Source organism: Falco rusticolus, chromosome 8 (assembly GCF_015220075.1).
Source record: "Falco rusticolus isolate bFalRus1 chromosome 8, bFalRus1.pri, whole genome shotgun sequence".
Classification (NCBI taxonomy): Eukaryota; Metazoa; Chordata; class Aves; order Falconiformes; family Falconidae; genus Falco; species Falco rusticolus.
In genome coordinates, this window is record NC_051194.1 from 19,727,260 (window position 1) to 19,736,575 (window position 9,316).

General features: G+C 46.4%; 1 protein-coding gene and 1 long non-coding RNA gene across 4 annotated transcripts in view; one reads left to right on the plus strand and one right to left on the minus strand.

Moving 5' to 3' along the window:
* The window catches only part of DELE1 (DAP3 binding cell death enhancer 1), a 20,536-nt gene extending 17,211 nt beyond the window's left edge, over positions 1-3,325 (minus strand). For 2 of the 3 annotated variants that reach the window (XR_005105918.1, XM_037398519.1), the window contains exons 1-4: positions 3,196-3,325; positions 2,958-3,069; positions 2,622-2,742; positions 2,120-2,263 (exon numbers count right to left, since the gene is read on the minus strand). Coding sequence is in view for 2 of the 3 variants with exons in the window: in XM_037398519.1 (XP_037254416.1) it covers positions 2,120-2,263; positions 2,622-2,742; positions 2,958-3,069; positions 3,196-3,302 (484 nt within the window). In the remaining variant the exon portion in view is untranslated. The remainder of the gene's footprint in view (positions 1-2,119; positions 2,264-2,621; positions 2,743-2,957; positions 3,070-3,195) is intronic. The other variant, XM_037398520.1, reaches the window with a different exon arrangement.
* A 379-nt stretch (positions 3,326-3,704) lies between these two features.
* Positions 3,705-9,176, plus strand: LOC119152820. The gene is made up of 3 exons (XR_005105941.1): positions 3,705-7,450; positions 7,973-8,122; positions 9,070-9,176. It is a non-coding gene; the product is annotated as an uncharacterized LOC119152820 (long non-coding RNA).
* The last annotated feature ends 140 nt before the right edge of the window (positions 9,177-9,316 follow it).

A 9,316-nucleotide genomic window follows, 5' to 3' on the forward strand; every position in this document is an offset into this window, starting at 1 on the left:
CTGCATCATAAGACTTACACAAACCTACGATATTGTCTTGTCCTCGGTTCCTTCCTTTACAATAATTAACATTTAATTGGCCTCACTGCTGCTGAGCACTGACTTAACCTTATCAAAAACATATCCACAGTGACTTTAAATGTTCCCTCTGCAATATAATTATTAATTTGATGCTCTTTGTTCTGTATGTGTATTTACAGCCATGCTCCCCTGCGTATAGTAATTTAACCTACCTTGGGATTACCTTGGTTTTAATTCCTGTGCAATCTTTTGCTGTGACTTTCAGATTTGACTGTCCTGAATAATTTTGTACCACTTGCTTCTTCTGCCACCTCACTCGTCACCTCTTTTTTCCAAATCACCACTGACCATGCTGAACAGAACACATTTCAACAAAGGACTTACAGAGGAATCCACCAGTAACGTCTCTCCATTGTGAAAACTATTTCTTGTACTTTAAGGAGCTACTAGCCGAGTACCCCCTCCAACTTCCCTCACATCAGTTTTACTTCTCCAGATAGCTTTGTTTTAGGTCCTGGCTGAAAGGTTTTCAGAAAGCTAAAAGCTGGACGATCTTGCTCCACATGCCTGTTGATTTCTCCAAAGAACTCTTAATAGATTTACAACTCTCTTAAGTCTCTGCAATGTAGCAAGCTGGCCTGAGAAATGGCTTCCTAAATCCTTCTAAGAGCTTTGATTCCTTGATACAGTACAGTCATCCAAGTATCTAACATCTCTAGTCTGTAACACCGTTTCTATCAGAATTACCTTTTCTGCAGTTCTGTGGCTCAAACCACTCGCCCTTTTCAAAACCCAGTGTCCAATTTGTCAGTGTTCTGGTCATACAGCAGATTTGAGCACTGGATTACATATCATCATTAGAGGCTCAGCAATTCATAGCTTCTGAAGAACATCTGAACAAAGAGCATGTGGCCTTAGTGACTTGTCACTGTTCAATTTATCAGTTTGCCTAAAAGCTTTTCCTGTTGACTCTCAGTAGGAAACTGTTTGTCAGGCACAGACACACATTAACTCCTGAACATTCCACTGTGCCAACTGAAGGCATCACTGTCTCTACTTATTCCCCACCACTTCTCCCAGAGGTCCATGTCCAGTAATGTGCCAGCAAGGCACTGTGTTTGAGTGCTTCTTAATACGCTCCAGGCAAAAGCAGATGGGTTAAACAGTCTAATTGGCAGTTTAGGTAAATTAACCTGGCTGTTTTCCTGGAGCTAATTAGGAGACATGGAAACAAAATGCTCCATTTGCCAACTGATGGGAATGGTAACCTCTGGCAGGTGATGGGTTTGATAAGCAGTGATGGGCAGTAGCTTACATCAGCACAGAAGAGAGGCAAGAACGGGGAACCCCTCTGACCTTTTCTGTAGCACCTTACATTATCTAGCCAACATCTGTGGGCTGACTTTTTAAGGTGTCTTTTCCAAGCCATGAGCACATGTTGTTCTACCCGCTTCTAACAATTTTCTTGAAGACATTATTAGTGTTTATACATCTAGTGAGTAGCCCTGATGCAGGCTTCATCTGATCTTCCTTGATATGACTTTAAGTTTAATATGTAGGGCATACTTTCCTGGTTAGACTTCAAATTTTTTTTGAGTATATCTTTCTATTTTTATAAAACTAATTTTAATAAGGATGTCTTTGATACCTCCTTCTACACTCTTATCTACAGCACAAGCGCTCAGAAATACATTTTCGTCTTCCAGGAAGAAAATAATTCCTTTAGTTTCACACCATGTACACAAGTCTCCCAGATCAATGGTGCAGTATTCTCCTGAATCCTTCTAGCTGCAAACATCTGTCCACAATAAAAAACCCAGAAACTGGATGCTGTAATCAGGTCGCTAAGGCATACCTGTACTGGTAAAGCTGATGTCACCTGCAGTTACAGCACAGGCTCCTCCCTGCCTTCCGATTTTTTCCTCCTGTCTCTGGACTCCTGGTTCATCTCTCTGAAGTTCTGTCTTTCCACTCTAGCCTCTCTTCTCAAGTGTCAATAAATGGCTATACGCTTGGCTTCTAGCTTTGCCCTAGGGAAACTCAAGACTCAGAAGTCCTTCTGCCACAAGTATCCTGCCCTGCAGCACATTGTACGTACCTAGTTCTGCCCAGGGCTGGCTCTCTCCCTGCCCTGAGGGGATGCCCGAGGATGAATTCTCTGGTATGACCTCTGGACTTGCTTTCCGCAGGAAGCAGGACCCCAGCTGCTCACTGGGGCAGCTGGTTGAGGCTTCAGTCACCACTGTAATATAGAGCATAAAAGCAGTGTCTGCTTTAGGAGACAACACCAGACTGTATAGCTGCCTGGTATCCTTCTCTGCTCTGACCACAAAGTCAAGCAGAGGGGAAGTTCACGGACCAGAGTCCAGACAGGTAAGGTAAGGGCATGCGGGATGTGAAGTGGGACTGCATCAGATCAGTAAGAAACAGTGAGATTCCCTTGACAGATACCAGCCCTCAGTCTCCCTGGAAAGCTTGAAAGCTGGTTGTCAGCTTCCCACAACAGCTCTCTTCCAGCGTTAGTTAACATATCGTGAGGCAGAAATCCTGTCTGACAGCCGGGCCCTCCCACCACCCCTTCTCAAGCCAGAGCTGCTAACCTGTCTGCTGAGAGGGCAGCGGAGAAAGCCAGGCAGACCTGTGCTCTCTCCTGGCGTCCGGCAGCGATCTCAGCCACGAGATCTGTCTGAGCAGCTGCAGGAGCAGCGCACCGAGCGCTCCCTGAGGAAAAGCAGAGATAAGTCACGGGAAACAGCCCCACTCCCTCCTTCCCTCCCGTCTCCAGGTGGCAGCTTGCCCACAGCTCTGTTTCGGGTCCCCCTCCCACCACAGCTCCCCAGCCTGAGGGCTCCCGCTGCCCCCATCGCCCTTCACACCCCCAGGGCCCTCTGGTGACACCCCGGCCAGGGCCACCGGCCTTGCCTGCCGCTCCTCACCCAGGTGACTGCCTCCAGCACGGAGTAGCGGGGCACCAGGTCGGGCAGGGGCTGCTGCCTTCCTCCTCGCTCCCGGCCATCCCGGGGCCGTCCATCCTGACAGCCGGGCGCTCTGAAACCACCAGAAAACACCAACACCGTGAGGCCAGACGCCAGCCCTCTGCGCCCTTCCCCCCAGGGCCCTGAGGGCCGCGGCACCCCCTGCTCCAGCCGCAGGCCGGCCCCGGGCCGCACTCACCGCTCGGGGCTGGGGCCGCGGCCGTCGGGGGGCCCGGCAGCGCAGGCGGGGCGGGCGGGGGGCGGCCAGCAGCGGCTCAGGCCGCGGCCCAGCAGCAGCCGCCACATCCCGCCCGCGGGACCATAGAGAGGGCGCGTTGCCGAGCGACGGCGGTCTGGACCATAGAGAGGACGGAGCGGCTGAAGGGGTCGGCTGGTCCCGGCGGGCCTCCCGCGGGACGGCGGCGGCGGCCCCCGCACCGGGCTGCGGGGAGAACGGAGCTCGTCCGGGCAAAGCGCCGAGGAGCGGTTTCAAGCGACCCGAGCCCAGCAGGCGGGCAGGGCTAGAGCGCCGCCATACCACAGAGAGGAGCTAGAGCGGCGGGCGGCCCGCCCTCCGGCGGAGCGCGGGAACGGCGCGGCGGGCGCCGGACCTGGGCCGCGCCGTGGGGCTGGGGCAGGCCCAGGCCTGGAGGGGCCCGTGTAGGCCCCGGGGTCCCCTTGTGGGTCGGGGTCCCGTGTAGTGCCAGGGCTGTTCCGTGACGGCCCGCGGAGTCACTTGTAGGTCTGGGTGGCCGGGGGAGGATCCCTGAGGATCCCCTGTAGCTCGGGGAGATGAATCTCCCTCAGAGAGCACGGGGGGCCGGCCGGGTGTGCTGCAGGGCCGCGGTTTGTGTGAGGGGTCGATGAGTCCCGGGGGTGAGGACTTGGCCTGTAGGGCCCAAGTTAGTAGTGGGGAGCAAGCCTGAGATTGCCTAATAAACCCAATAAAGGGTGCCTTGGCCTGCACCAGCGTGCCTGCAGGGTAGATGGGCCTTTGGGCGTGCTGCAGTCGAACTGGGGAGAAACTGCGCACTGCAAAATACTTTTCTTAGAACAAGAAAGTAATTTCAGGTGTGATCAGGAACTCAGTTAATCTGCCTGTAATCAGTGATGTGATTAATTATATCTGGGAAATATGTATAAATGCAAAATATTTGTGAATGGAAATGTGTTAAAAAAATGCATTAAGATGTGGTTGCGGTTTGGGCCGTGTATGAACCTGCATTCACCTTTTGTCGGCAGTCAGCCTGATCTGTGACTGACGGTGCTCACAGAGGCCTGCCTTGGCTTCCATCTGCTGTGTGTCTGTGTGTTTATTTCAATGGTGTTGCAACAGGAGATGGCAGAGTTCCCAACCGAGAGTGTGGCAAGCCAGTGTGAGAGAAAAATACGCTTTATGTTCTCCTTACATTAGTGGTTTCCCTCAGAAGTATGAATATTGCCACCCCTGCATTCGTTCCAGCTCAACAGTGTACTGCCTTGTTTATTTCTTTGTTCCATAGGCACAGAAATTCTTGGTCAATCTGGCAGTTTGTTTCTCTTTCCAGAATATAGTGTTCTCCTTACTGGTAATTCCAGTTATGAACTTGTAGTTCTTGTTCAGTATATCTGTGTTTTATGCTTGGCTGGCTGCAAGTTTAGTTTCAAGTGTGGCTTTCTAGGAGATATGTAATCGCTCCCTTTCATCAGCCTAAACGCTAGCTTTAAACTACGAAATTTCTTTTGGTTTTCCTTAGCTGCTTTTTTTTTTTTTTTTTTTTTTTTTTATTGTCTCATGGGACACAAATCCTTTATCCTTTTCACCCCAGATTTGGCTTAATACCTTAATTACAAAGTCATTTAGTTGTCTGTTTTAGTAAATGTGTCTGTAATTGTCTCACGTTAGTAGACTGGTATTTGCTAAGCTACTACAGTTTGTTTGGGGATGAAAATTACATGCAAAATAGAAATACCAGCATCTTCACTGTATAATCTTACCTTAATTTTCTCACTCATGAAGTTGGTATCAGTAATTAATGCTCCAAAAACTTAAACTGCATTTGTTGGTTTTGGTTCATCCAAGATCTTCTCAGCTAATGACTGTACTTTTAATGCTGTTAGTCCTATTTTGCTTTCAAGTCCCCAGCCATTTGGTGTGTGATACTGTCTTTTTTGCAACTGGCAAGTCTATTGCAGAGCTAATCTGTTTTGATTCATATCGTGGGGATGCCACAGGAGTTGAACAGTGTCCATTGCGAGTTGCTGTGCTTTTGTGTCTTTTACTCTGGAGAAGGAAAATAGCTGAATGAAGATGAGATGAGGGGGGGATTCTGAGTGATGAGGAAGGGGACTGATTAGAGCAAGACAAAGCTGAGATAGCAAAGAGCAGAGACGTAGGCTGTCGTGGAGTAACATGGCTGAAGGAGTAAATGTTGTAGAGAGAAATGACTCAGGCTGTGCAGGCAGGACAGAGCGTTCTGTGTGAGGGCTACTGCTTGTGTCTTTCCAGCTCAGCTAGTTTGCATTCCTTGCAGCCAGAGGGTGGAGAGGATATTGAGAAGAAAGAGGTGATAAGCCATGAGGAAATGCTGCCGGTGTGGAGTGTCTTGCTATGTCTTTTCTGACTGTTGATGGTGGGATTCTGTTCTATGCATCCAAGGGTGCTCGGGGAAGTGGCCAATGTTATTGCAAGGCCACTTTGAAAGGCCACAGTAATCAGGAGAGAGTTCTGGTGACTGAAAAAGGGCAAACATCATATGCTTGTTCAAGAAGGATAAGAAGAAGGACTGGGCAACTCTGACACACTCTATTTAGCCTGGGTCTCTGGAAGATGATGGTACACCTTCTTCTGGAAACTTGAAGCATGTGAAGGACAGGAAGGTGATTGGGAACAGCCAGCATGGATTTGAGAAGGGCAATCATGCTGAACCAACCAGATTGCTTTCTGTGATGAGACTGGCTCAGGGAACAAGGAGAGAGAAGTGGGTGGTGTTTGCCTTGACTTTAGCAAGGCCTTTGACATGGTCTCTCATAGTATCATCTTACCAAACTGGTGAGGTGATTGGGTAAATGGACTATAAATTGGGTGGAAAATTGCTTGGATTGTTGGGCTCAGATGATGGTGATCAGTGGGCTAGCACACAGCGTGTACAAGAAGGGGCTGAGAAAACTGTGTTTGTTATCACACAACAATTTTAGAAAGATAAATACTTTGCTCCTCAGGGAAATAAATGCTGTGCTCCTTAAGAAAAATATATTTATTTTGGTGAAAAGAGCAAACCAGACTGGTTGTAGAAAGCAAGTTAAAAACAAATATTGAAGTTCCAGGAGGTTATATACATTCTGAAGTCTTTCCAAAACCTTACAATTTGAAAGCACTCTTTTTTTCACTGGTTTAACCACTCATTAATTCCAGCCCCCCTTGAAGTCCAGACAAAATCAACATATCTCCAAGTTCTTGATTATTTCTCTGAGACACATTTGCCACTGGAACTTAATTCCTTGGGTGCTGGAGCTGTTTCTTCTTGTCTCATAGTGGTATTCTAGAAACATGTTTTCACCTGCATTTTTCTTTTTCAGTCTTGAGCAAAGTAACTTTAGTGGAACATGTAAGCTTTCATACACAGTAGGTTTTTCTAAAGCCAGAAATTTATGGCTAAGAAAACCCACCACAGGACTTTGACCAAGTGTGCTTGAAACATTGTAATTACAGATGATCTAGTTTCACAGCTCACAGACAAAGAAAATGTGTTTGTTTTACTTTATTAGATTTCTTATAATGTGTTCATACAAAACCAAATGTGCATGTACACAGTCTGTCAATACTGCCAACTGCAATTTATTAAGTTTTATACATTTTTTCTCTGGGTCACTGTATTGTTAAACAGACATAGAATGCAAGATCAATGCTAAAGATGGGAAGGCTAAATTTCAGAGCAAAAAAATCTCATTTTTCCCTTAAAAGTTTACAAGGGGCATTTTTGAGGAAGTCTTAATTAGTCATAGGCTGAAAACCTCTCTTAATACAGTTGTATTTTTCTAACAGAATAAGAAAAAAGAAGGTATTTGGGCATAAGCTGCAGCTCATGCTGCCACTTTACTCTTCCCGGACTGCTGCAAAGCCCCTCAGTCAGTCATTGTAATCCAGAGCCGGAACTTGGAGCAGGTTTTGAGGATATATCTTGTTGCTTTGTGATGAACTCTGAGGCCCTGGGAAAAATCTCTTGGTGTTGACAGCCCCTGACAGTAAATGTCACATGAATTCGGAGGGAACTCAGAGCCTTCTGGTGACTGCTATGAGAAGAGACATGGTGACAGAAAACCTGATTGATGAGCCATGCCACAAGTAGAGGGAGCGCTGTGTGGTGATTGCCTATAATTGAACGGTCCACGGAAGTTATTTCTGGGTTTCCTATGAATGGTGACATACACTCCAGAAGGGTTTTCACAGGGGAGGCCTGCAGATTTTAATCCTGGTACTCGGCAACTCCCTGTTAATGCAGCATTAACAGACTTTAAAATTTAACGGGCTGTTTTAGCTTCAGTGAAACAAACGACAACAGGAGATGGTCAGTCATGCAATTACCTTTAGAAGCATTCCTTTGTCAGCTTTTGCGGCCTCTTTTTAGTGCTTTCTCTTTGCAGCTCGGCTCTGTGATCTGACAACCCGGAGATGTTGATTATAAAGGTTCTTCCCGATTCTGACAGTGCGCTCCTCTGACATGGGCTTGTCGCAGCCATGTTGAGCACAGCGGTGATGCTCCTGGCATTAAACGGGAATGTGAGACGTTGTAGCCCACTCACCCAGTAAAGCATCTGCTTGCACTGACCAATTAAATTGGCTTCTCTCTCATTAAAACCCTTGTGCAGACTCTGGTATGTCACAGATCTTTAAAATCTCCATTATGAATTCCACTTTCTTCTGGGTATTTTTAGCTTCTACTTGAAGAAATGATTATTGTCTCTTGCACTTAAACATATCAATTTTGTCTTCACAGACATCTCCTCTGGGCCATACTCAAAGACCCGAGCTGACTTGAACTGCTGAATCCCTAGGGAAGATTTCAACAGAGCTGTAAGCACTTGGACATTAGAACCGTGCAAGAAGGAAGAGGGAGAGAAATCCAAGCCCTCCCCCTTTCCCTTTGGTAAGTCAGGAGCACATCCCTTACAGATTTAGTTGGTTGTGCCAATTTAATGTGATTTCTTCTGAGGGCCAGGAACCACTCAAGGAAGGCTGACAGGTTTTATCAACAGAATGGAAACTGAAGTGATAGGGTGAGAGTTATTGACCTGATAACTAACAAACAGAAAACTTCAGTGTCCCTCAAGCTAAATATTGCACTCAGCAGGTAAGTAAAAGATGGCAACAGCTGTGGTCTTGTCACTGAGTGAGCGTGTGTTTTAGTGCAGAGGAGCAGGAGGTGAACTGTGAAAACAAACACATTCAGTTTGCTACAGACTATTTCCCTCTATTACTTTTAATGAGAACTAAACTCCAAAATGTACAATGGGACAATAATATTTTAGATAGAAGGAACTCTTTGTACGGGTCCTAAATTCTAGACACCCGGTTGCAATTAAAATGATTGCTTGCATATTATTAATAACTCATTAGTAGTTCAAGGCTGATATCAGGTATGGGACCAATTGGTACTAGCCACTGCACAACTGAATGAAAAGTAGAGCTGTCCTTGAAGGAGCTGAGTTAACAACCTGAACCCACAATGCTCAAAGGAGTTTGAAAAATGAGAGAAATGTAAAAATGTGAGAGGAGCTGTGTTAAAATGCATCACCATAGAGGCTGGCAAGCAACATGGCTAGATCGCCATAGTCAGATATTAGTAAATGCTGCCTAAGTGGTTTTTAATTTATTTTAAATCTGAAATTGTAGGGGGTGGGGGCAGATGGGCTGGGAAGTGGAGACCTCTAATGATTGATGATTTAGAAGTAATGGCACAAAAAATACTGCAAGTACAGCCGTTGTTGTTCCTCCTTTTTCCTCTTATATTTTTTTCCTGAAGATATGCTGGGATTCTGTATGAAACCCAGCTGTCACAATTCTCACACATCCCTTGACGTTCTTGTCTGACAGAATATGAAGGCTTCAGCAGCTGAACAAAAAGGCGTGCGACAGAGCTCTTGTATGATGTCCACCTCCCCTTTCTGGCATCTGGCCTGAACAGTACAATTGGGAAAGTCAAATGGCAAGTGATCACTTCCTATTCAACTTCTGCATGCTAACTTTGTTTCTCACATGGAAGCAGTTTTGTACTTACCATGTTTGTCATTCTGCCATGTATCTTTTCTTTTTCCTGTTACAGTTTCTTTTTTTTTTTTTT